Source organism: Prunus mume, linkage group LG6, assembly GCF_029339155.1.
Source record: "Prunus mume cultivar Tortuosa linkage group LG6, ASM2933915v1, whole genome shotgun sequence".
In the NCBI taxonomy this organism is placed as follows: Eukaryota; Viridiplantae; Streptophyta; class Magnoliopsida; order Rosales; family Rosaceae; genus Prunus; species Prunus mume.
The window spans coordinates 12,917,102-12,940,550 of NC_142703.1; the positions used below are offsets into that span (position 1 = coordinate 12,917,102).

Below are 23,449 nucleotides of genomic sequence, written 5' to 3' on the forward strand. Positions count from 1 at the left end.
TATGGGTTTCTTTTTCTTTATGTTCGGAAAAGTGATATCGAATTTGAAACATCTTCTAACGTTACATACACAAGAAAGGCGCATACAAGAATGGTTAAGATTATAATAATCATTATACTATGGAAAGTTAATTAAGAAATTGATAATCAGACAGAATGCGAATTGTGGTACATATAGCTGGAAAGAAGTCATAGCTTGCTTTCACATTAGTTCGACAAAAGAGTATTTTGTCTTTTAGAGCTGCGGGAAGAACGTTCAAAAGAATCAAATGACAAAACCACTCAACGTCACTGTTTGTTTGAGATTGAAGGGCCAAGTTTTAGTACTGCCCGGAATGAAAATGGATAAGGCATTTGTAGTTAAGAGCAATTAATATGAAAAATACTTCGAACGATATAAAGAGCTTCAGTTGCGGAATCCTGCAATTACCGGATGGAGACAACCCGAATGCTTGTGCTTGACAATCAGCCCATCCTGTCCCGCAACTACTGTCTCTATGTTCATTATCCTTATAAGATTTCAACTTTCAATAGGATGGCCCTCCCTCGGAAAAATACTTCCCTCAGGTAGCCAAAGCTAATAGGTCTGAGCTTTCAACAGCATCATAGACATGCGGTCCCAAGTATGACAGGCAGGAAGCGGAGGAAGGACCATATTAGACTGAATCCTCAATGAAGCTCACTATGGGACCATGGGTGCAACAAACCCTAGCCACCTTATATATATCCGGAATCGATTAGAAACCAAGAATAGTGTATTTTTCTCTGAGTTTTTTTAATTCAATTTCGACAAAGTTGATTATTTTAAAGTGTAGAATCATCCTTCAAGGGTTTTGAATTTAGATTTTAGCTATCGAATTCTTGAGGAAACTCAAAATCTAGAAAGTTTAACTCTAACTCAAAACGCAAATGTGAAATAAATCAAATGACCTCGGAAATGTCCTCACTCTGTAACATCTAAGTTCGAATCTTCCTCCTCATAAAATAATAAAAAACAATATTCACGATCCTTCGGAAATAATATGTGATATAGTTGTTAAGAGATTTACATTTTTCACATTATAAAAAATAAATAAAAAATACTGACAATGTTATAAAAAAACAAAAGAGATGGTTGGACGGTTGGCCACTGCTTTGAAGTTTGAAACTCGCAGTGTCTCGCATCTACGCACGAAAGATCCCAGTGCCACACTGGCCTGTATGTACATGTTTGAACACGCCCCTACCCATGCTGGACCCTCATATTCAAACCGTGCCCACCACACATAACCTTTGTGGGGCCCGTTTTAAAAGGATCTTATAAGTCGGGTCCCGGTTTGGTTCCTAGGCCCCACACCTGCAATGTCCCGCCAAAACCGCAGGGCCCACACGGTCGGTGCATGGATAGTCTCGCCCGTTATTGATGAGCTCGTCGACCTCGAAGACCACTGACAACAACTGACGACCCAGATCTCTTGATGGCCCATACGGACGACCCAGATGATTTTAAAAATATAAAAAATATCCCAAGGCTCAAGACAAGAGGAGTTGCTTATAAAAGTGGAGCGAAGCCCCTACTCACTTTTGTCCATTGTGCAATCACTCTCTCTCTAAGATTCAAAATCAAAATCAAAGCTTTTAGATCCTTCATATTTTCTCACAGCTTATATTATATATTGTTGTGGCCTGTAATTTTGGTTCCAATCTTGTGCTGAATCAAAAGCGTTGCCATGGGTGCTCTAGATCATCTCTCAGATCTCTTTGATTGCTCAGGTGGGAGTTCCAGGCTCAGGAAACGCAAGCAATTCCAGGTATTTTGTTTTTCTTCACAAAATATCCATCGCCAGAAAGTGCTTATAAAGAGTAGATCAAGCAAATCCGAAGTGATTTTTAATTTTACAAATTTATAAATAAACTCAATGTATTTATAAAAAAAACTCAAAAACTATTTAAATGTAGAAACACATCTAAAATCAACAATTGTATATTTTTTGGGTGTGCTCCTATGGTTTTTGAGTGTGGATAATAATGAATTTTGGGTGTGTTTATAAAGTGTTTTGGGTGTTAGGATTTTTTTAATAATTTCAAGCTCCTATTTCGGGTATTTTAGAGAAACTCCCTTTTAATTTTGTAGTGTTTTTCTTTTGGGCCTGAAAATAAGTGATTTTGTTACTTGCTTTTCTGCCTTTTTTGCTAAAATTTGGGTAAATCCGTAATTTTTGTTGGAGGGTTTTTCATTTTGAATCTTGGAAATTCCAAAAGTGGAAGCAAATAATCACAAAAGCTCAAAAGTTGTGAGCTTTTTTTTTTTTTTTTTTGGGGGGGTGTGAATAAAATCTGTCTTTTACTATTTTGAGCTGGATGGTACTGCATCTCTGTTGCTTTGTTCATTTACGGTTAGCTTCCAGAACAGTTGTACGTAGTAAAAAGCAACTGGGCTGTCGCCACATGTGCAATGCAGCTATACAATCTAACTTACATGTCGAACTGTTTGGTTTTTTTTTATCAGACGGTGGAGATCAAGGTGAAGATGGACTGCGAAGGATGCGAGAGGAAGGTGAGGAGGTCTGTGGAGGGGATGAAAGGCGTGACGCAAGTGACCGTGGAGCGCAAGGCCCACAAGCTCACAGTCGTCGGATACGTGGACCCGGGCAAGGTGCTGGCACGTGTCGCGCATCGGACGGGCAAGAAGGTGGAGTTCTGGCCATATGTTCCGTACGACGTCGTTGCCCACCCGTACGCCGCTGGGGTGTACGACAAGAAGGCTCCGTCCGGGTACGTGAGGAACGTGGAGGATCCGCAGCTCCGGAACCTCGCACGTGCGAGCTCCACGGAAGTGCGTTACACCACGGCTTTCAGTGATGAAAACCCAGCTGCCTGTGCTGTCATGTGAGCTGTCAATTTGTGACGTGACATGGATGGAATCTTTTTTGGATATGTCAAATGTCGTGTATGCTGTGTTGCACATTTTTTTCTTTCTTCCTTTTTATCATTATAGGTTTTGTTAAGAAATCAACGCTATGGAATTGGCTATAAGCTTGAGCTTTTGATTGTATATGAAGTGGTTGAATTTAGTGGAATATTTTGGATATTTGACCTGTAAATTGGTCTTGGTATTTTGTATACCAAACAAAGGATAAAAAAAGGGTTTAATATTGAAAATGATTCTTATAGACCTCAAATTCGAATTAGCGGTTTTCAGTCGTTGATGCGTGTGAAGTGCATGATACATCATTGATTGAGATCATTCACTCGTTGAATCATTCTGTCAATAGTTGAGATTCGTTTAATTATTGAAACATGTTTCAAATTTGAATCATACTACCACTGAAATGTCGTGATGAATATGATAAAGGTACAAAAGCGCTTTTGTATTTACCTATGAATCACAAAAAAGAACTTGCAGGTGCAGCCATGATCACTTAATTGAAACTCGGTAAAGTATATGGGATTAATTGATCTGGAACATGGCATCAGATGGGACTTTGCTTTCAAGTGGTATATAATTCAGTTTTAAATCTTGACTTTCATCACAAGGGTTGTACAGTAAAATCACACTATTGCCTCGGTGGCTCAATGGAAGATGAGCTTTTGTTTCATAAGAAAAGTTGCATATCTAAATAAAACCCTTGACGAAAATTGGACGCAACCCCTTCTCCAAATTCAAGCGTCGTGTCGTCGGAAATTTCTTGGATAGAAGAAAATATAATGATCCAACCGCCCTATATCTTGGGGTCCAAGTTTCCGTGCCCCCAAGTCATCAAAGCTGATCATGGTTTTATTATGTAATGAAAACGACTTCGGTCATATTGCTTTAATTATCCAATACTTTCGGTACGCAGCCTAACAAATGGAATATTTGTCTCCCATCGCGATAGGATAATGTTTCTAGACAACATATTCTATTTATATCAATGATTGACAGTCATCTATGCGCGCGTGAACGACTGTTCCTAGCATGTCTTAACACTAATTAAAAGTTCAAATGTGCAATCCACTTGACTATTAAACGAATAATAGTCATTATAGACATCAAATACTTGGAAAAGGGAGTTGTGGCGGTGTGATCGTCGCAAACAAAAATGTTCTACTGTTTTGGAGTAAATAATAACAATTCTATTTAGGAAGTTGAATATATCAAAATATATTTTTCTTCAAAGTGGGCTTATTTAGTTGGGCCCAAACCCGTTGGGCTAACCCAATTTACTTCCTCTTATAAACCATACTTCGTACCCTCACTACCTTTCCACTCTCACACACTCACCACATTTTGGCGGGAAAGCAGAAAGAAGCAGAAAAAGCAAAGGAGCTCAAAGAGACGGCCGCAGCCACAGCCATGGCGGAGGACCAGGACCAGGACCAAGACGCGGCTCTCCTTGAGGAAGAGTACGCCGTGTGGAAGAAGAACACCCCTTTCCTCTACGACCTCATCATCTCTCACCCTCTCGAATGGCCATCTCTCACCGTCCATTGGGCCCCATCGGCTCCACAGCCCCACGCCGAAACATCTTTCGCCGTCCACAAGCTCGTCCTGGGTACCCACACCTCTGATGGCTACCCCAACTTCCTCATGGTGGCCGACGCCCTCCTCCCCACATCCCAACCCAACTTTGGCGCCATTTCTGAAGAAGATCCCGAGATGCCTAAGGTACTCAAAATCGGTGCTTTTTCTCTCATTTTCAAATGAAAAATTTGTCGGCACCTTGTATTTTGTACTATTTTCAAAAATTTGACGTGGGTTCGGAGTATTTTCAGAGAAATGAATTGTGGGTAATCGGTGTTTTTGAAGAAGTATTTTGTGGGCACCTAGTGTATGTTAAAATTTCTAGCTGAAAATGTTTGAATGTATGGTTGGTGTGAATGTAGGTGGAAATAACGCAGAAGATTCCTGTTGATGGGGAAGTGAATAGGGCACGGTGGATGCCACAGAAACCAACTATTGTGGGTGCGAAGACCAGCGGTGCTGAGGTGTATGTGTTTGATTCTGCGAAACATGGGTTGAAGCCTCAAGAGGGTGGTTGTGATCCTGATTTGAGGTTAAGGGGTCATGATAAAGAAGGATATGGCTTGTCCTGGAGCCCTTTTAAGGAGGGTTTCCTTTTGAGTGGTTCTTATGATTGTAAAATTTGTTTATGGGATGTGTCTGCTTCGCCTCAAGATAAAGTGCTCGATCCAATCCATGTTTATGAGGTAAATTTGGGGCTAAACTTAATAGTTGTTGGCATGTGTAGCATACATGTTTTGGCTATGGGGTGTCTAATGCTTTGACTATGGGAATTGTGAATGCCTCTTTTCAGCGTCATGAAAGTGTGGTTGGAGATGTATCATGGCATCCAAAGAACGAGAACCTATTTGGGTCTGTTGGGGATGATTGTCAGTTGATGATTTGGGACTTACGCACAAACCAAACGCAGCATTCTGTCAAAGCTCATGAGAAAGAGGTCACATAACTTTGAACAATATCATTTATATGATAGTGGCTTTTCAATCTATCTGTATGATATCGCTTTTACGAATCTCATACCCTTCTGAATTACACATGCACTTGGGAATTAAGCATGTTACCTTTCATGTAGTTTGGCTCCATATACGGTATCTTAAACTTCACATATGCAGTTTGGTGCAACTAATACTAACGTATTTCAATGATTTGAGTTATAGATGATGTTCTTTAGAAGTTTTGTTGATGGTTTAACGTATATGTTATTCACTGCCATAACGTTAGTTCAGGAAAGATTTGGAGAATTGTTTAAATAGGTACCTAGGGTGAAAGTGAAACCAAAGTTGTAGCTAGCAAAGGTATCAGTTTCAGAAATATGAATCTATTTGTTGCTTCACTTATGGGTATTGTTGTAGTTTGTGAAGGGATCATTGTTGCTTTCTCATTTATCTTTCTATTACTATATCTCTTGTATATTTTTACTGAAAACTTCTCCCTCTCTCCCATTTTTTGGGTGTTTTCAGGTGAACTATCTTTCTTTCAATCCGTATAATGAATGGATTCTGGCGACAGCATCTTCAGACACTACCATTGGTCTGTTTGATATGCGGAAACTGACTGTGCCATTGCATGTTCTGAGTAGCCACACGTATGTTCTTTATGCCCCTGCACCCCCTCTTCGTACAAATCAATTATATTATCATCATCTATGTTCTTTCATGCCTTTGTGTGTTTCCCTTGATCTGTGCACAGTCAAGAATTCTGTTACTAAGTTTTGGATATCATTCTACTTCTGTGGCTCCATGTTCTGTTAGGTCCATAGTTTAATATCAAAATCCAAATTAAACACTATACTAAGACATATTCTTCATGCTACAATTTGCAAAATTACTTATTTTTCGTTTGTATTTGAAGTGCATAAAACCAGTATCTTAGGATTGATGCAGCAGTCTGATACTTATGTAGCAGTCACATATCTTTGCAGTGTTTTAACTGAAATTCCTCATTCTTTCCTTGCAGAGAGGAGGTGTTCCAGGTTGAATGGGATCCGAATCATGAAACTGTGTTGGCATCTTACGCTGATGACCGAAGGTTGATGGTTTGGGACCTCAACAGGTATTTGATTTCACAGATTGCTGCTGCTAGAAGTGCTTTTGCTTTTGTTTATCTTCTAGGTTATGCAGCGTTTACATATTTCATTCATGCTTCATTAGGATTGGGGATGAGCAGTTGGAGGGAGATGGTGATGATGGCCCACCAGAACTTCTCTTCTCACATGGCGGCCATAAAGCAAAGATATCAGATTTCTCTTGGAACAAATATGAGCCATGGGTCATTTCAAGTGTAGCTGAAGACAACACTCTTCAAGTTTGGCAAATTGCTGACAGCATATATGGGGACGATTATGATGTGCAAGCTTCCGATGTTTAGTCATAAATTCTCGACCGCCAGCTTAGAAGATAATTTTCCTACCTCCTTGACCTGTGTAAACTCTTGTTGTTGTTAGGTGCCGTGTTGAGACTTTTCTTTTGAGATGATTACAAGACTAGAAAATTATGTATCTTCAAAAAGAAAAAGAAAATTTTATATTTGGATGGATTTGACAGAATTGGTTTTTTCCTTTTTATCATCTTTGGATGAGTATGTTTGTCTTGATGGATTTGATCGACTAAGCCTATGCCAAACCATTGCCCTTGATTTTAAAACCTTCTAACGTCTTGTTTTTTACTCTTTTTTAATACAAGCAATAATTCTAAAGATGGTGCGCACGCAAACAATCAAAGTGCTAATGGAATTCAGACATGAAATCACTGGTTAGGAAGATTGTGTTTCTCGCTTGGCCTTCTTTTGAAATAGGAAAATATCAACGCTAAATATAAACTAATAATTTTGTCCTCCTTCGCAATTACTATCAAAATATCATATCACCTTTTCGAGGAGAGTTTACAGCAGCTCTTTTTGTAAAGGGAACTTTTGGGTTATTTTTCCATCACTTTAAATCCCCTTCCCTCATTCAAGAATCAAATATTCAAAAAGGAAGAAGAAAAAACTTTATTCGTTTCTCAGTGATCAAAATCACGTTAGTGGGGATATCAATATACACCAACTCTTTTCACTTTTCTCTCTAATGATATTACCCATCATATAGATGAGAATGAACCTATAAGAAATTCACCAGTGGATATTAAAAGCCAACTGTCTACACATGAATCCAGATCACTAAAATAAGTTGGTTAGCAGAAGCACATACTGACCATCCAAAGGCAAGGAACCTACAGAGATTCTCCTTGCCATCGTCAATGGTGGAAATAGGGTGTCCACTGACATGCACAATGACCAGATGCATCACCTAAGGACAATGTACTGTGAAATTTATCCACTAGTCAGTCACCCACAAATGCATTCTTTTTATTCCTTTTCACCAAAATGCTAAGCTCTTAAGTTATTTTGATGAAGAGAAACAGTAAATCAACAAAAGCCGGAAACTATGCAAGCTTCCACACAGATCACAAATTTGGATCTCACAAAGTGATTCTTGTGACTCACCTGTTTACAGCTCATAGTACTGAAACATGATAGAAATCACATGCCACCTTCTCTACGGTCTGTAATTCAGCAATCAAGAATTCATGTGGCTCAGAAAGAGAAAGAATGGATATAGTAGAACTACTTATAGCATATTGAAATGAAAATTTCGCAAAGTTACATGAACCAAAGGTAATTTGACTGATATATGTAGCCTAAGACTATTAGAAGGTTAATCCTAAGGGAATTTGAGCTTCATTGAAGACCATTAAGTTGTCTCTGCCATAAGTTTCACTGGCTACACATAAACTAAGTTTACAGCACTACAGCACATGCCAACTCATATTATAACTTGAACAAAATAACAGCAAATCCAGCAAAACTTCAGCTTTACGTAAATAAACCATCCCATGCAAAGAACCAAACAAATGGTTCAAGAAATAGAAAAAAAAAATTTAACCAAAAACACAAAACGACCTGAAGGAGAGCTGATGCTGCAGTTTGAAAAACTACTTATTGCAGGGCAATATATGTACTCATGGGGATAATGACACTGCTTCCTTCCCAAGCCCTTCAGTTTGCTGCTGCGGCTCGAGCCCCTCCTAAAAAGACAAACACCATCTAATCAGTGAAAAGAATTGCACACTTCCAAGTTCCAACAGCTGTATTCAGGTCTATTCATTTCATGGTCAACAAAAGAAGAATCTTCAGCCACCTGCCCAGGAGGAAGATAATAAATTGTAATGCACAATAGTTAACTCATAACATAAAGGGCTTAACCAACCCCAATTTGCCAATTACCGAATCAATAGAGATGATTTTGTTTATATAGCCAGCCAAAACAAGTACAAGTCTTTGTCTAGCAGCATGACATGGAAACCCTTTATTGACTCTTTTGTACTTCCTCCTACTGAACTCTTCTTTTATTTTTTATAGTTAAAAAGTCTCCACTTCCAGCTCTATCTCATGATCCACTTTTCTCCACAGAGTAAAGGGTTCTGAACAGAACGGAATAAGAACATCCTCCAACTCTTATGATATATTCAATCTTCCAGGAGAAAGCCAAGTTTACAGAGATGATTTCACAAACTAGGATAATTTAGCCAATCCTTTTAAAGGTTATGGCTAATTATGATACATTTCAGACATGTAACAACACAAACACCAAGATGAGGCGTTATTCATGAATTTGAAAAGAAATATGCTGACTACAACATTACAGGCACAAAAATTTGTATTCCAACAATCCAAACTTTGCGTGGAAACAAATAAAAGAAAATCTTAAAAGACCTCATAAAGTACCACCCAATTCCGAATGCAACTGATTTCATCAGGGCTCAATGAAAATAATCCTTTACAACTAGATGTAGCGCCCTAGAGAACCATCTTGCTAATGCATGCACCAAAGACTCATGAGACAAGTTCTGTGTATATCAAAGATGCAGAATTGCTCATGATTAAAACCCAACTATAACAATAGAACAGGAAACATATATGAGATAACAGATATGAATATAAAACCACACAAATAACTCCAATTAGCCGACTAACTAATGTAAAGTAGTCATAAAAATAAGCCATTTAGGTTAAGGAATCTTATGTCTCACCCTTCCTCTTATTTGTGGCAGAAGAATTACCATTTGACAACCCATCTCCAAGTCCACAACCAGAAAGCTCCTTGTATCCTCCATCCTGATTTACCAAACACTGAAGATTCTCAAAATCACAACCGCTAAATCCTTGCCCATTCATCACCGCCCCATCTCCACATTTTCCATCAGCCCCTTGATGAAGACAATAAAGCTGATCATCACGCTGTAGATTACATGGATTCATCACATACGCACTGGGGATGTTTGGGTTGGGCAGGTTGGGATTCACTGATTTCTGATATGGAAAAGATCCAATTTCTCCTTCAATCCTTCCTCGAATGTCCACAAGCAAACACTTGAGCCTCGCAATCTCAGCCTCCAATGCAGCCTGACCTTGCAACCTCTTCAACAACTGCTGATTCAGAGCTCTCAATCTCACAACTTCATCCTCCAAAGACGCTGCCCGTGCCTTCTTCTTCTCGCGGTACTTACGAACTGCTTCTCGATTACCTAAAGGCCGTTTCTTCGATTTCTTTTCCCCAGATTCAGCAGTGTCATCAGTTCCAGCCTTGTCTTCACTTCCTGTTGCTGAAGACACGATTTTAGTGTGTACATGAAAGCAAGTGTGTGTATGAGAGTAGTCAGGGCCAGGTGGGTTGCAAGTGTGGGTGTGAGTGCAAGCATGAGTGTCCTTAAGAAGGTCATCAAAGAAGCTGTCCATTGAGCAACTACTCGGATGTTCACCCCCCATGTTTGGACCCGAAAACATCTCTTGGTTCGAAAAATCGAGCTCTCCGTCCTCCATTATGGCAAAGAACACGAAGAACTAAGAGCAATAAGTTCCAATCGAGTGAGACAGTAGCAAAATTTCAAACTTTGGCCTCCACCCAGATGAAGTTTCGAGCCCTCTACTCTTATCGACGGAAACCAGAGAAACCCAGATGGACAATTGTAGTTCAAAACTTGTGTTCTACACTAACACAAAGAAATCTCCCAATTCAATCACGACCCAGATGAGATTTCATCTGCCCAAAGTCTAATCATCAGTTAAATTGGCTGAAAACCAAAGATTTTCAGCCCAAATGAACAAATAGTATGGAGGATTCAAAAGCTAAAAGATGAATTAAAGAGTTATTCCCTGCGATTAAAGTTATGTGGCTGACATAAAAGTAACAAGGAAAAGAGCAGAAAGTTTAAGGATTTGATAATGGAACCCTAGAGAACACAGAGAGCCAATGACAAAGAGAGAGACAAAGCAATAGCGAAAACTCTAGAGAGACAAACATGGCAACATCTTGACGTGAAAAAACCAAAAATATGAACATACCACGGATTGGCAAGTGGTTCAGAGATTCCGCGAAACTCACCTCTCTTTCAAAAGTCAGATGACACAGCGGAAATGTCCTCGCTCTCTCAATATATACGTATTTAAGAAAATCGGAGATTAAAATATTTTGGGGACTAATTATCTCGTACGTCTGGCACTAGAGTTATGTGGAAACTTGAGAAGATAAATGTTGATCCTGGCCGTTGACTGAATAGATCGTGTCCTGCATATTAGCACCCTGTGATTTTGCGACTCTGGTTGCATATGTATACAATGGTACTGCTATAGGCTATAGACCTCACGTGGGACCAGGAAACCTGAGAAGAACATTTTTGCTTAGGCCCGGCACAGCCCAATACAAGGCCCAAGAAAACTGATTGCCGTTTTTTTTGGTATCTGGCGATAGTCTAAACTAAAGAGGAGGAAGATTTCTCTCACACACACATCCACACACAACTAATAAGATGTCATGGGGATTAGAACCGAGACATTTTATCTGCAAGTCAAAGTCCTTTTCCACTAAGCTTGACTCTGTTGACAATTGATTGCGGTTTTAACTCTATTGGAATTGCTTCTACAAAAAATACTTCTTCTCACAACTTCTTTTGTTAGAAACAATTTTCTTGCAAATGGTTTATTGCTCAAGTGGTTAAGAGTATTTACCAATGCATTCGAGTTTCATAAAAAAGAAGCAGTTTTCTTAAAAGAACACTGAAATTTTTGTTAAAACCACTTTCCAATTTTATTGTACTACCACAAACGAAAATAATAAAAAGGGAAGTTCGTCATATGCAATGCATGTTAATCCTGTTTTTTTAAAATATTTTAGTAGTTGAAATGATAAACTCTCGTTTGATTGAAGTTGAAGGAGAAAAGAGAAAAGGTTCTCTTTCATGCTGGAATGAAAATGCTAAGAATATTTTAGAGAGATGATGCTTGTTTGACTTTAGGTTGATGTAGGGTGTTGCGACATTATCCTTCCATCTTCTTCATGTTGTTTTATATATGAAACCAACATAGACAGGTTCTTGTTACAAAAATAATTATCAATTGTTTTGTACATATCATGTTTTTTATGTTTGATTCTTGGGTCTCTGGCTTTTAGGCCCGCCCCTTTCTTTGGTTTCAGCCCTGTCTTCCTGTTTTGGGCCGGCTTTTGAGCATTTTCAATAGTGTTACGCTTATTCCACTACACTTACGGCAAGAGTTAGATTCTCACTCTCTTTTTCATGAATTTGAAATAAAAGCGTTTTCTTATCGTTGGATGTTGAGCAAGGATTCAGTAATATGACATGAATGTGCAAGAGTTATGATTTCTCACTCTCTTTGATTGAACTTTTAAAGACTTTGAATTAGGGAGTTTAGTTAATCCTACTAATGATAAAAGCGTTTTCTTAATCGTTGGATTATTCTCTCTTTATATATATTGTACAATGATCATTGAATAATAGAAAATCAGTTTCAATGGGAGCTAATGGCTAATGTAATCCTTATGCCAACATTGAGATGTTGGCTTTCAGGGTGTTTGCAGTTCTCCATCTTCTCCTCCCTTCTATTCAGTCTTTTTTTTTTCTTTCTCTATGCTGTTGCCATTTCCTTTTATTTTTCAAAGCTCCCTTGCTCTCTGGATGGCCTTTTTCTTTACTCTCTCCGTGTCTAGCTCTCTGTTTTGAGCCAATTTCTCCATGATGCTCTCTGTTGAAGATTGAGCCATTTCTCCTTTTTATGCTCTCTATTGAAGATTGAGCCTTCTCCCCCATCAGTTGTATCGCTCGCCAAGCCTTATCCTGCCATCCTGCTGTGCTTCACTGTCGTTAGTCCCTTTGCACATCGTTGTATATCCTTCATGTGCTCTACTCTCTTCTCCAGGATCTCTTTTTTTTTTTCTCTATCAAAACTCCCTCTTGAACTTTCTCTCTTTCTCTTTTAAAGACTCCCTCTCTTTCTCTTTGGTGTCATGAGCCCCCCATTTTTCCAATATCTATCTACAGACAGACCACAAGAAAAAAGGTTATGGACTGTCTTTAACATCAAAATTAATGTATCGGTGCATGCCGTTCCCTCCACCAGGTTACTTGTGGAAGGGTGTGGGTGGACAAGCTCTTATAGAACTGATCAAGGTTTGTTTACCAAGCAAGCAATTTATGCTCTCATGGTATTTGGTGCATATAGTCTTCTGCATACATATTTAAGATAGTGCATAGAAAAAGGAAAAAAAGGGTTGAATTCTTGCTCTTAGGATATCAGTTTCAAACTCCAAAGCCTACAGTTTTTATCTGCTTTGCTTCATCTTATAGTATTTGGCATTTTAGATTTGTGTTTTTACATCCCATGTTCTCATCTCTTTCGCTTGATATTCTTCTTTACTTTTGATCTCATATTTTCTTATAATGCTTGTTATTCTCATGTTCTGAAGCTGAACAGAGGAAAGGTGGAGGCTGATAAGGAAGGAAAGAAGGAAAAGATGAGGAGGAGGAAAGAGAAGAGGAAGAGAAAGGAAAATGTAGAGATTAAGCAGAAAAGGCCAAATCTGCAGGATAAGGGGCACAAGATTGATGGAGAGAAGAAAGTTCAAGAAACAACTGACAGTAAAATAAGAAAAGATAATCTCACTGGAGAGGTCAAGCAACATGACTCTTCTGGAAGCTTCTGTGCTTGTTGGGTTTGCTCCCTTCATGCAGACGTTGATCTTCCCTTGCCATGTCTTTTTCAACTGAAAAAATGCCTGGATCAAGTGCTATATAGAAAACCAGTTTGTTCAACTCCCACACAGACACACACTGCTGTGCAAGAGAAGTTTAAGAAAACTTCTATAGCTGATGAGAAGGCTAAAGCTGTTCTTGTACCCAGCTTATCTCAGAATGGTTCTCTGCAGATAGAATCACGATTTAAAGAGTTGGTTTTGAATTGGGTTCCTCCTCCCTTGGAGAATCTAAGCAGTGAATTTAATGATCAAGATCAACAGTGGCTCTATGATGGAGTGTCACTCAGGAATGACACAAAAAAGAAAATTGAAGCTATCAATGATCATTTGTGCTATCCATTTACAACGCTATTTTAGGAATGAGTGTGAGAAACTCATGCCATTTTGTAAGCCGGTTTGTTTTAATGTAATCGGATCGAAGTAAGCTTAGCCCTGAATTCAGATATCTGATTTCTTTTACAATTGGACTTTCCTTAATCTGGTAATTACTTGTGGATTGATATTTTTAAGATTTTGATCATTTGAGCAGAAGCCATTTATGCAGAACCATGTAGATCATTGGCACTATAACCCAATTGCAAACTGTTATTTTTATTCATACCTGTGTGGAGGAGATATATTCACCTCCATCTGGCAAGATAAACCATATGCTGAAAACTGAGTTTCCCACAAGCTATAGATTCCATCTCATTCTGTGATTATGTTGAAAAACCGAGTTTCTGACAAGCTAGCAAGCTACAGATTTCCATCCTTTTCACACTATCACTTCTAGATTTTATTTACATCTACAATCCACCCCACCATTGGGTGCACATATTTTTCTTCCCCTACGCTGTACAGATGGTAATTTCATGTCTGCACAAGTATGTGACAAACTTACAAAACAAGAGAAAAAGAATTCAAGAGAGTACAAAAGAAGCTAGTCAAAGCTTGATGATCTGCTCCACCTTCCTTTCAAATATTCTTCCCAAGAAACGCTGTTGCTCCGCTCCACACTACTGAATGATGTTGTATCATCATCGACATCAAGCAGTGCGAGACCCAAATGTGACGCCGCACATGAATTTGGATAAACTTCATCATCATCATTATCATCCCGGATTTCTGAATCCTCCAGATCAAAAGATTGAGAGTTCACTTGCTTTTCAACATCTGAATCCCCTTTCAAGAGCTTCAGAATCTGAGGAAAAGAAGAGCATGAAACTTGGAATTCATTTACAGTAATACTAACAGAAACCTATTCCCTACATATTACTAAGAATATGACATTTTCATACCGCACTCATTTTAGGACGAAGCCGAGCTGAGCGTGTGATGCAGAGTTTTGCTGCATGAACCATTCTCAGCACCTGAACCTCATCAAACTTTCCACCCAAACTTGGATCCAGTATATCTTTTACATCCCCTCTATCTATTTTAGGCTTTGCCTGAGATGTAATTCAATGTGATTCATCCAAAATAGTTACAAGGAGTCAAATAAAAACAATCAAAATATGGAGGTGGCTCTTACCCACATGACCAAGCTTTCTTGTTCCTTGGGAGTCTCAGAGCCAATTGGTTTTCTTCCTGATAATAATTCAAGCAGGACCACACCAAAAGCATAGACATCAATCTTGTCACTGATCTTTCCATACATGAAATATTCAGGAGCAAGATAACCAAATGTTCCAACCACATCACATTCAGTCAGAAAAGATGTAGTTGTTGGTCCCCATATTGCAAGGCCAAAATCAGATAACTGTCACATAGATGCAAGCAATTAGCCAATGTCATAAGGTTGTGATCATGTTTTAAACACCATTTGGTTAACCAGTACCTGTGGTACAAACTCTTTGGTGAGAAGAATGTTTGAAGACTTGACATCTCTGTGAATAACCGGTGGAGAACATTCGTTGTGCAGGTAATTGAGGGATTCAGCAATCCCAACAGCAACATTAAATCTGACTTCCCACGGCAATACAGATTTGCCTATGTTCTTGCCTGCATCACCTTTCATTTTGAAATCAACATGGTTTATGACAATTTTTACCAAGCAAATGAAAGAGGACTAGAGTAGTTAAACTTTACCATGTAAATTTCCCTCTAAGCTTCCTTTAGGCAAGAAATCATAAACAGAGATTAGAACATTGTCTTCAATGCAGAAACCAAGCAGAGGCAAAATGTGTTCGTGCTTCAACGAGGAGACGATATCAACTTCATGGGCAAAATCCGTCCATGCTTCTTTGGATGACTTCATAAGCTTTACTGCCACTTGCTTGCCATCTGCAAGAGTTCCCTTGAACACAAGGTTGCATCCTCCTTTCCCAATAAGATTTTCTGCTAGAAGAAGAGGAAGTTAGATAGAGAGATACTCAAAAGTCTAAATAGAGAGACGGGAAGTTAAAGAAAAGGCACTCTCAGGAGAAAGTATATGTTAAAAACCTGAGGAGAATTGAGAAGTGGAAGTTTTCAGAACATCATGACTGAACCATCTGCAACCAGATGAGTTTGTTTCCAGGAGACGCTTTAACTTTTCTGGTAGCTCATCCAAACCAGAACAACTATCCTTGATAACCTCATCAACAATGTCACTAATACCTCTTTCAAAAGGATTTTCTTTGATAGTTGAACATTGAGGAGACTGCTGTGGAGAACGGTCCGGTAAGCTCATCACCCATTGCACCACAGACATGTCTCTTGGGGCTGGGAATTGTGGATTCGCAGAAGTCGCTCTGCAGAGTAGGGGCCAGCCAAGGCTCTTACCCACATGCTCTCCTGCACCAAGTGAAGTTGATCTACAAGGGACTCTCTTGTGTTCGTTCTTCAAGTCTTCACTACTATGCTTTGAACCATCTTGGGAGCTCTGAGCCATATCAGAAAATGATTTCACAGTTTCTGTATCTTCCTCAAAGTCACCAAACTCAGATGAGCTTCCTTTAGAAGTGAGATTTTCAATCTGAGAAAGACTTGGCCTTGGGTCACCTGTGAAACCTACCATAACCGAAACACAATTTAGTATTCATGAGAGACCTACTGGTGGGGTAATTTCTTGGACTTAAAACACCAACCTGGTAGTTGATTACTGGTGCACCTTCTGAACACAATTTTCCCATTGTGGATGGCCACAACATCAGTGGTTGGTGGCAATTTCTTAGCACAGAATTTCGCCGTAGAATCCCAACCCCTGCAAATGAATCCTGCTTAGAGTAATCAGAAAAGAATCACATACATTAAAACCAATGCGAGTTTTCCTTCAGTTCCAAACTCTCTCCCTTACCCAAGAGTGTTTGGCTTGCTTGTGCCTACAACTATGGCCAGAGTAGCATGGTTCTTTGCCTCTCTAACTAAAGCCTTTTGGATTGACCTACCTGTCAAGACCTGAGTGGTGAGGTCTACCTGAAATTTTAAGTATGACAGTCCATAATCAATCTCAAATTTTGCAACATATGAAATAGTGCAAGAGTTATGAACAAGGATTAAGAAGTATGAACCTTTTTCATATCACATAGCCCCTCATAACCCTCTAGGTAACCATCCAATATCGTCTTGGCTTTCGAGGCGAAATCTATACTCATTAACATAACACATAATGTTATTTAATGACATGTTACATTGTCAGACTCTCAATTGGAACTACACATATAAAAAAGATTTACCTAATCGATAGTTCATATTGACAGAAACATAACATTTTATTTACGAGTATAACAAAGGAACACATATGCAAATGAAACTATATCTGCAGGCATTACCAGAACTTCGACAGACATGAACTGCAATGACGCAATCACCGGGTTCAGCGACTTTCACCAGAGCCCAGCCGAGCAGCTCTCTGCTCTGGCTATCAATTGGAATCCCAACCAACACAACATTCTTCTTCTTCTTCTTCTTCTTTATAAGATCCTTGAACACCTCCTCAAGTATCATTGTGTTCTTATGTTTATGCCTCTGATAAAATCTCTCTCTCCCCCTCTTTCTTTCTCTATCACAATCTCAAAATTTCTATAAACGTTTTCTGGCTTCCAAACTTCCCACTTCTTGAATTTAACATTTCAACCCCTGCAACAACAAAAAAGCCACCATGGTAACTCAGCCCAGAAGAAACCAGAAAAACCAATGTCCCATTACAACATAACATTTCCGGAGCTGCCAGTTGTGGATATAAATGGTGCCCATCAACGCATAGAATCCCATTAAAATATTGCAGATTTATAAAATTCAAACAAATCCCATTTGAAAATTAAAGTCCTTTCATATAAAAAAAAGGAAGAAAACCATGAAAAGAAAGCAGAATCAAGAAGAAGATAAACGTGACCAGACAAAATAACACGTACCTAAAAAATCTTGTACCCACTCGTGGCTAAATCCCAACATGCTGTTTTAAAAACCAATGCCCCCAAGTAGCATCAGCAGCCTACCTACTGCAACTAAATTCAACACCCAGAATTCAAAATAACTATTAACAAAATAAAGTGCTAAGCTGACAAAAAAGAAGAAGGCTTAGATAAGCAAATGGGTGCTTTTAAAAAACAAAAACAAAAATTCTGAAAAAGGAAAACAAGAACAAAAAAAATGCTGGGTTTTGGGAATTGTGTCGGCGAGAGAGTGAATTCCCGCCAAAAGTGGACAAAGCCCTGTTTTTTTTTTTTAAGGTGTTTTTTATTTTTTTTGTATTTGTTTTGATTTCTGGTTTGGCTTTGGTTCTTGTTTAAAGTGAAAGTAGAAATTGAAGAGCTTATTTGAGGCCGTTAAAAAGCAGCAGTTTTCGCGGGAAATCCCAGAAATGCGACAAAAGAGGACATGCGGGCTTCAACCAGTTTTCTCGGGTTAACGAAAACAGGAGGCTGTAGACGGCCGTTGCCGTACCACTTATTATTTAAATTCAACTAATCATAATTAATTAATTAATTATTGACCAAGAAAAAGATAATTAATTAATTTACACAAATAAAGTAAATAAACGACTGCTGAGCAAAGAAAAAATTTCACCAAAAAAACATGGAGTGATGGCAGTCACATCAAACATTTTGGATGATGTTTATCATGTTACTGTTGCAGGAAAATTATTGGCGTATTTATTTTTAATTGGGTTTTTATTTTTATTTTTATACAAGCGATAATCTACTTTAAACTAATCTAAATTATTTGGAGAGGGATTTGAACTCAAGTGCAGAGTGATGAGTACATCCGCTCTAGCTAACTTAAGCTCATGTCTAGAGAAACACTTGTGTGAAATAGGGATAACACTTTTTACTATTCTTGGTCAATCGGGATGTGTCACGATTATAACTTTTCACTGACATAGATTAATTGGCGGATATAACAAAACAGTGATATCTCTATTTCATATAAGTTTTTATGTCAGGCGACATGCCTGCCAGTATTTCATTTCAGTCAAAAAAACTCATTTTCCGGCTCATTCTAGTCACTTAGAACACTTAATTTAATCGATATGAGCTTTAGCTGAAAGAAAAAAATAAAATAAAATAAGAAATTAGACAGTATTTTGACAGGAAAAGTTTTATTCCGTGTTTGAATGGAATTAGAGTAGGGTGGATTGGAAAAATTCATAGGTCTTCTAAGCTATATTCTCTCTTATTTTTTTTGTTCGAAGCTATATTCTCTTTGTTCTTGTTTCTAAAAGGCCACCTGCATTTGAAAGTATCTCGTGTGGATGCCCTTTTTTTTCCTGCTAATTGATTGTTCCGATGTCTGCTTCATCCACGTGTTCCCACATCTTTTCAGAATCTACCGACAAAAGGATGGTAGGGCAACACATGGAACATATGTGCTGGACAAGTAAATGTATGACCCATTGACATGAGATGAGAGCAATCCATCCAATCAACAATTATAGAATCAACTTTTCTATCTTTTTGGACCAAATTTTATGTTTACCACTTGATGGAAGGTGTGATATAATGTGTCACGATGCTATCATAATAACCGATCACGTAATACGTACGTTACACTAAATAAAAAAGTTGGTATATACTTAATCTTTTTTTAAATTAAATTACACAAATACAAGATTATATTCTAAAGTACGTACCATTTGCGTCTTGGTGTCAGATCTTTATCATAATTTTTTCTGCAGTTTTTTTATGTTTGGAATAAGTCACAGAAACTCTTTAGGTTTTTAGTGTAGTTTTCACCTCTCCTTTTGTGAGAGCTCTTCATCTATCATTTACGATAGTTTTATTTGTATTGTTATGACTTGAGTTTTTCAAGCTTTATCTCTTTTTGATTCTTCTGAGTTTGCAATCTTAATTGAGATGTATATGCTAGAGTTTCTTCGATAATTCATTATCGTTAGTGAAGACACATCAGATTGTCTTAATTTTGATGTTAGACCATTCTGTTATTGAAATGACCCTTTGTGACTAGTTTGTATTGACCATTTTATGGCTAGTAACTTTTTTAACTAAATTATGAATGCAATCTTATAATTTCTCAATAACAAAAAAACGTATGTACCACTCAAGTAGTTATTGTAATTACCATGTTATGCTCAAATAAAAATTTATATAAAGTAGCTACAAATATCGTACACATCACACGCATTATACTTCTAAACGTAGAGTAATTTTTTGGTGTTCCGGGTACACCACGTGGCTGGTGTACCATTCAATAGACGGAAGACATATGAAATATTTGCAATGCAGCCCGCCACATGTTATAAAAAGAAATGCAGTAAGTTGTACAATAATTCCACATGTCTTAATATTTATTGGATAATACACCAGTCTCGTGGTGTACCCGGAACATAAAAAAATTTCTCCTAAACACGATACTAAACTTTTAATCATGACCAACTACTATATCAAAAGTTATTGAAACTATAAACTTACCAATTTTCTTTACATATCATATTTCCATATCGTACAATATATAATTTTTTTTATTTTTCATTTGAAAAGTACTAAATTTAAATAACATAAAATAAAAAAGTTGCATCCACAAAGTCAAATGCAAAAATCAACACACATTATTCGACTATATTTTGAATTGAAATTGGTTCGCTAAATTACATTAGGAAACTGTGTAACAACTTCTAAACTTATTTATTTGGAAATGGATCGTCCTAAACCCATTTGGGAAAAAGCTTATCATAATTAAGCTCGTAATTAATAAATTAAGTAGGGTTTCCACTTTCCACCACGTTTTATTGGTCTAACAAAGGGAGCTAACTGCTCTTCCCAATGGACCATGGTGCTCCATCACCGTTTTTTGGAGCCATGCAAAGAAATTATTTGTTAGGAGAATATATGGTAGGTCAAGAAGATATATAAACCCTACCAACCTTCTTTTCTATAATAATAATATCATCCCAACAAAAGAACAATTAACCACGAAAATGATAAACACGTATGCTCGCACATAATCAAACTCTTCGTTCTGGCATAAATGACATCATTTGATTTTGATTTTGAATATGATTCATTTGAATTCCGTGGAAAATAATGGGAATTCATGCATGCATTAATCAATACACGTTTATATTAATATGCATTGCTTGTAACATTATTATTTATATTCTATATAGTTGTTACATATGAGTATTGATTGAACTATAATTATATTAGAAAAACCTAAATATTATGGCCCCTGGTGGCCCTCTGAGATTGGATTGGTAAGTGAGAAAGCGATTTGCAAAAGAAGAATGACGACTTTGATTCCTAACCGAATGGATAATGACGGAAAATTATATTTTAATTAAGATTAACTATTATTAAGACTAAGATCATAGCAGAATGGGCCCATTTCTGTGGGTATTTCTTTCAATGGGCTTTTGTTTGGGCTGAAGCCCAATTATTGCAATGGGTCCAATGGGCTTTGCTCATGACCCGAAAAACGCCTTCGAGTCTCACCAACGATAATCAACATGTGATTAAATTTAACACAAAAGTTCAATCATAATTATGAACATTCTTCCAACCAAGAAAACAACAGTAATGTTGAAGTGTAGCTTCAAAAACTTGGCAGCTATAATATTCATTTTCAAGCAAAGGAGCTCAAATTACAATTTGGGGGCCTCAATTCAATATATATAAGACAAGTTATAGTAATAGAGAAGCTGGATATATATTTTTTAAACAAAATTAATTAGCCCATGGCATACTTCTGGGTCCAGCTCCGAGCTGTTGACTCATATTTGACTTTGTCAGTCTTGCACATATGAGCAATTTCCGGAACAAGAGGGTCATCAGGGTTCGGGTCAGTCAGAAGTGAACATATCGACAGTAAAACCTGCATGTCACAAAAACAATAATATTAGAGACACTAACTAACCCATATGACCCGTTCACGTGTAACTCCTTCATGTAAGGTCAATTAAACCGACACCATTTTGAAATTCTTGATCCGTCTCTGACTCAGAACAGATAAAACGTGTCGATGGTATAAGTTTCATGTATGTTAGGGTCTAATGCCACCTAAAACTCATATGTGTCACCTTGGATATGGTGAGTGCTGGACTCCATTGCTCCTTGAGAATGTCCAAACAGATATTGCCATTGCTGTTTATATTTGGATGGAACACTTTGGTCCTGAAGGCAACCTGCAAAAGATTTATTTATTGTATCCCACAGCAAAGCATCAGAATATATTTGTATGGCAAAATGATGCAAGATTGATAACAGAATTTGGTGATAGATTTGTTGTATATACCTTTGGAGGTTTGAAAGGATAATCAGGTGGAAAATGGATGGTTACAAGGAACACACCCCCTGAATAGGGACTGTCATTTGGAGCAATGATTGTTGCTTGCCAATGGAACATGTCCTCAGCCACAGGACCTGCAAAAAGGAAAAAACACCATAAGAAATTACACACACACACACACACACACATATATATATATATATATCCATTTTCCAAGCAATAAGACCTCTTTTTTTCAGTTCTTTTACCTGCACTGCATGAAGTTGGTGGATCTCTCTGCAAGTCCTTGAGCTCCTTCAATATTCTCTTTGAGGCCATTGAAGCAGTTTCAAAGATAAAGCTTCCTGGTTTTGAGTAAGAACTTGAACAGAAGGATGAAGGATGGATTAATTTGCAAAAGAATTACAATCTATTGACACCCTGAAAAATGGTAGGTTGGGGTGTCGGTGTATTTAATGAAGGGTGAGAAGGAGAGGTTCATGAATTCTTGTGGGCTGATGAAAGTGGGAACAGAATCAGTTCCAGAACAAAGTTGAAAGCAAAAGAATCAAGAGACTCAGAAAACAAAAATTCAAAGATTATCTGCTGCCACAATTTCTCTATATCATAAATAAGCAGCTGCTGACCAAACAAAACTCTAATTGTTTTGTTATGCAGAAATTGATGCCACAATCTCTTTATAACAAGTACTGAAGGTCATCTATTCTAATTGTGAGGGCATGCTTTACTTACTTTAAGTAGAAGGCTAAGTTTTTTAGGGAAAAGATCTTTAGGCCAACTATATGCCATGAGAACAACTCTTACCACCCAAGAGAAAAAGATATTCGTGCTTAGCTCAAATAGCTCAGTTCTTGAGAATCTGGGACAATTTTGAAGTTGATGAGTGGTGGGGATGCATAAGAAGATCTAGAAAATATTCTCAAACGAAATACAAACACAGTTTAGCCGTAGCTTATAAGGACCTTGATAGCCCCACTTCCTTTGCCTTGATTCTGCTTTCTGTTTTGCCTTTTTCTTTCTAGTCTCTTCATTCAATCATTTGCCACCATTCTTGGACTGGTTAATTTTCCTTTCAAACCAGTCACATGTATGCGTATACATATGCCTATTCAAGATTCAGGTGCAGACATTCGTACTGTGAACTATGAGAGGCCGGTCAGCTGGCAATATGGTCATTTGTCAGGCCTCTCACAGTCCGCGATCCTGATAATAGAGGATGTCAAACTGTCTAACATTCAA

General features: G+C 37.9%; 6 protein-coding genes across 16 annotated transcripts; 3 read left to right on the top strand and 3 right to left on the bottom strand.

Annotated features, from left to right (window-relative positions):
- Positions 1-1,555: 1,555 nt before the first annotated feature.
- Positions 1,556-3,082, top strand: FP6 (farnesylated protein 6). The gene is made up of 2 exons (XM_008237801.2): positions 1,556-1,789; positions 2,488-3,082. The coding sequence occupies exons 1-2, from the start codon at positions 1,709-1,711 to the stop codon at positions 2,869-2,871; spliced, it is 465 nt and encodes a 154-aa protein (XP_008236023.1). The 5' UTR covers positions 1,556-1,708; the 3' UTR covers positions 2,872-3,082.
- A 1,131-nt stretch (positions 3,083-4,213) lies between these two features.
- On the top strand, positions 4,214-7,027 carry LOC103334827 (WD-40 repeat-containing protein MSI2). The gene is made up of 6 exons (XM_008237800.2): positions 4,214-4,626; positions 4,845-5,168; positions 5,276-5,419; positions 5,943-6,067; positions 6,439-6,534; positions 6,633-7,027. The coding sequence occupies exons 1-6, from the start codon at positions 4,315-4,317 to the stop codon at positions 6,847-6,849; spliced, it is 1,218 nt and encodes a 405-aa protein (XP_008236022.2). The 5' UTR covers positions 4,214-4,314; the 3' UTR covers positions 6,850-7,027.
- Positions 7,028-7,446: 419 nt separating this feature from the next.
- LOC103334826 (basic leucine zipper 23) lies at positions 7,447-11,011 on the bottom strand. 7 transcript variants are annotated; one of them, XR_514290.3, is made up of 4 exons: positions 9,552-10,939; positions 8,422-8,546; positions 7,966-8,024; positions 7,447-7,782 (listed from the first exon to the last, which is right to left on the bottom strand). XR_514290.3 is itself a non-coding variant. In XM_008237795.2 (3 exons), exons 2-3 carry the CDS (start codon positions 10,339-10,341, stop codon positions 8,518-8,520), a joined length of 819 nt encoding a protein of 272 aa, XP_008236017.2. In that variant the 5' UTR covers positions 10,342-10,572; positions 10,864-11,011; the 3' UTR covers positions 8,184-8,517. The 7 variants fall into 7 exon arrangements, 6 of the variants coding, with proteins under 6 accessions (XP_008236017.2, XP_008236018.2, XP_088910094.1 ...); XM_008237795.2 differs by lacking the exons at positions 7,447-7,782; positions 7,966-8,024 and having other exon boundaries at positions 8,184-8,546; positions 9,552-10,572; positions 10,864-11,011; XM_008237796.2 differs by lacking the exons at positions 7,447-7,782; positions 7,966-8,024 and having other exon boundaries at positions 8,184-8,546; positions 9,552-10,561; positions 10,864-10,990.
- Positions 11,012-12,782: 1,771 nt separating this feature from the next.
- LOC148916128 (uncharacterized) lies at positions 12,783-14,091 on the top strand. The gene is made up of 2 exons (XM_089053970.1): positions 12,783-12,983; positions 13,280-14,091. Exons 1-2 carry the CDS (start codon positions 12,903-12,905, stop codon positions 13,922-13,924), a joined length of 726 nt encoding a protein of 241 aa, XP_088910096.1. The 5' UTR covers positions 12,783-12,902; the 3' UTR covers positions 13,925-14,091.
- Positions 14,092-14,229: 138 nt separating this feature from the next.
- LOC103334824 (kinase with adenine nucleotide alpha hydrolases-like domain-containing protein) lies at positions 14,230-18,367 on the bottom strand. 4 transcript variants are annotated; one of them, XM_089053965.1, is made up of 11 exons: positions 17,881-18,367; positions 17,299-17,605; positions 17,038-17,111; positions 16,824-16,942; positions 16,615-16,730; positions 15,989-16,537; positions 15,635-15,886; positions 15,384-15,556; positions 15,078-15,305; positions 14,845-14,994; positions 14,230-14,747 (listed from the first exon to the last, which is right to left on the bottom strand). In XM_089053965.1, the coding sequence occupies exons 2-11, from the start codon at positions 17,471-17,473 to the stop codon at positions 14,487-14,489; spliced, it is 2,097 nt and encodes a 698-aa protein (XP_088910091.1). In that variant the 5' UTR covers positions 17,474-17,605; positions 17,881-18,367; the 3' UTR covers positions 14,230-14,486. The 4 variants fall into 4 exon arrangements, with proteins under 4 accessions (XP_088910091.1, XP_008236014.2, XP_088910092.1 ...); XM_008237792.3 differs by having other exon boundaries at positions 15,635-15,883; positions 17,881-18,366; XM_089053966.1 differs by having other exon boundaries at positions 15,384-15,547; positions 17,881-18,366.
- Positions 18,368-21,516: 3,149 nt separating this feature from the next.
- LOC103334823 (ubiquitin-conjugating enzyme E2 28-like) lies at positions 21,517-23,318 on the bottom strand. Of its 2 annotated transcripts, XM_008237790.3 has the most exons (4): positions 22,459-23,318; positions 22,217-22,344; positions 22,002-22,106; positions 21,517-21,796 (listed from the first exon to the last, which is right to left on the bottom strand). In XM_008237790.3, the coding sequence occupies exons 1-4, from the start codon at positions 22,526-22,528 to the stop codon at positions 21,653-21,655; spliced, it is 447 nt and encodes a 148-aa protein (XP_008236012.1). In that variant the 5' UTR covers positions 22,529-23,318; the 3' UTR covers positions 21,517-21,652. The 2 variants fall into 2 exon arrangements, with proteins under 2 accessions (XP_008236012.1, XP_088910098.1); XM_089053972.1 differs by having other exon boundaries at positions 22,217-23,318.
- Positions 23,319-23,449: the final 131 nt, after the last annotated feature.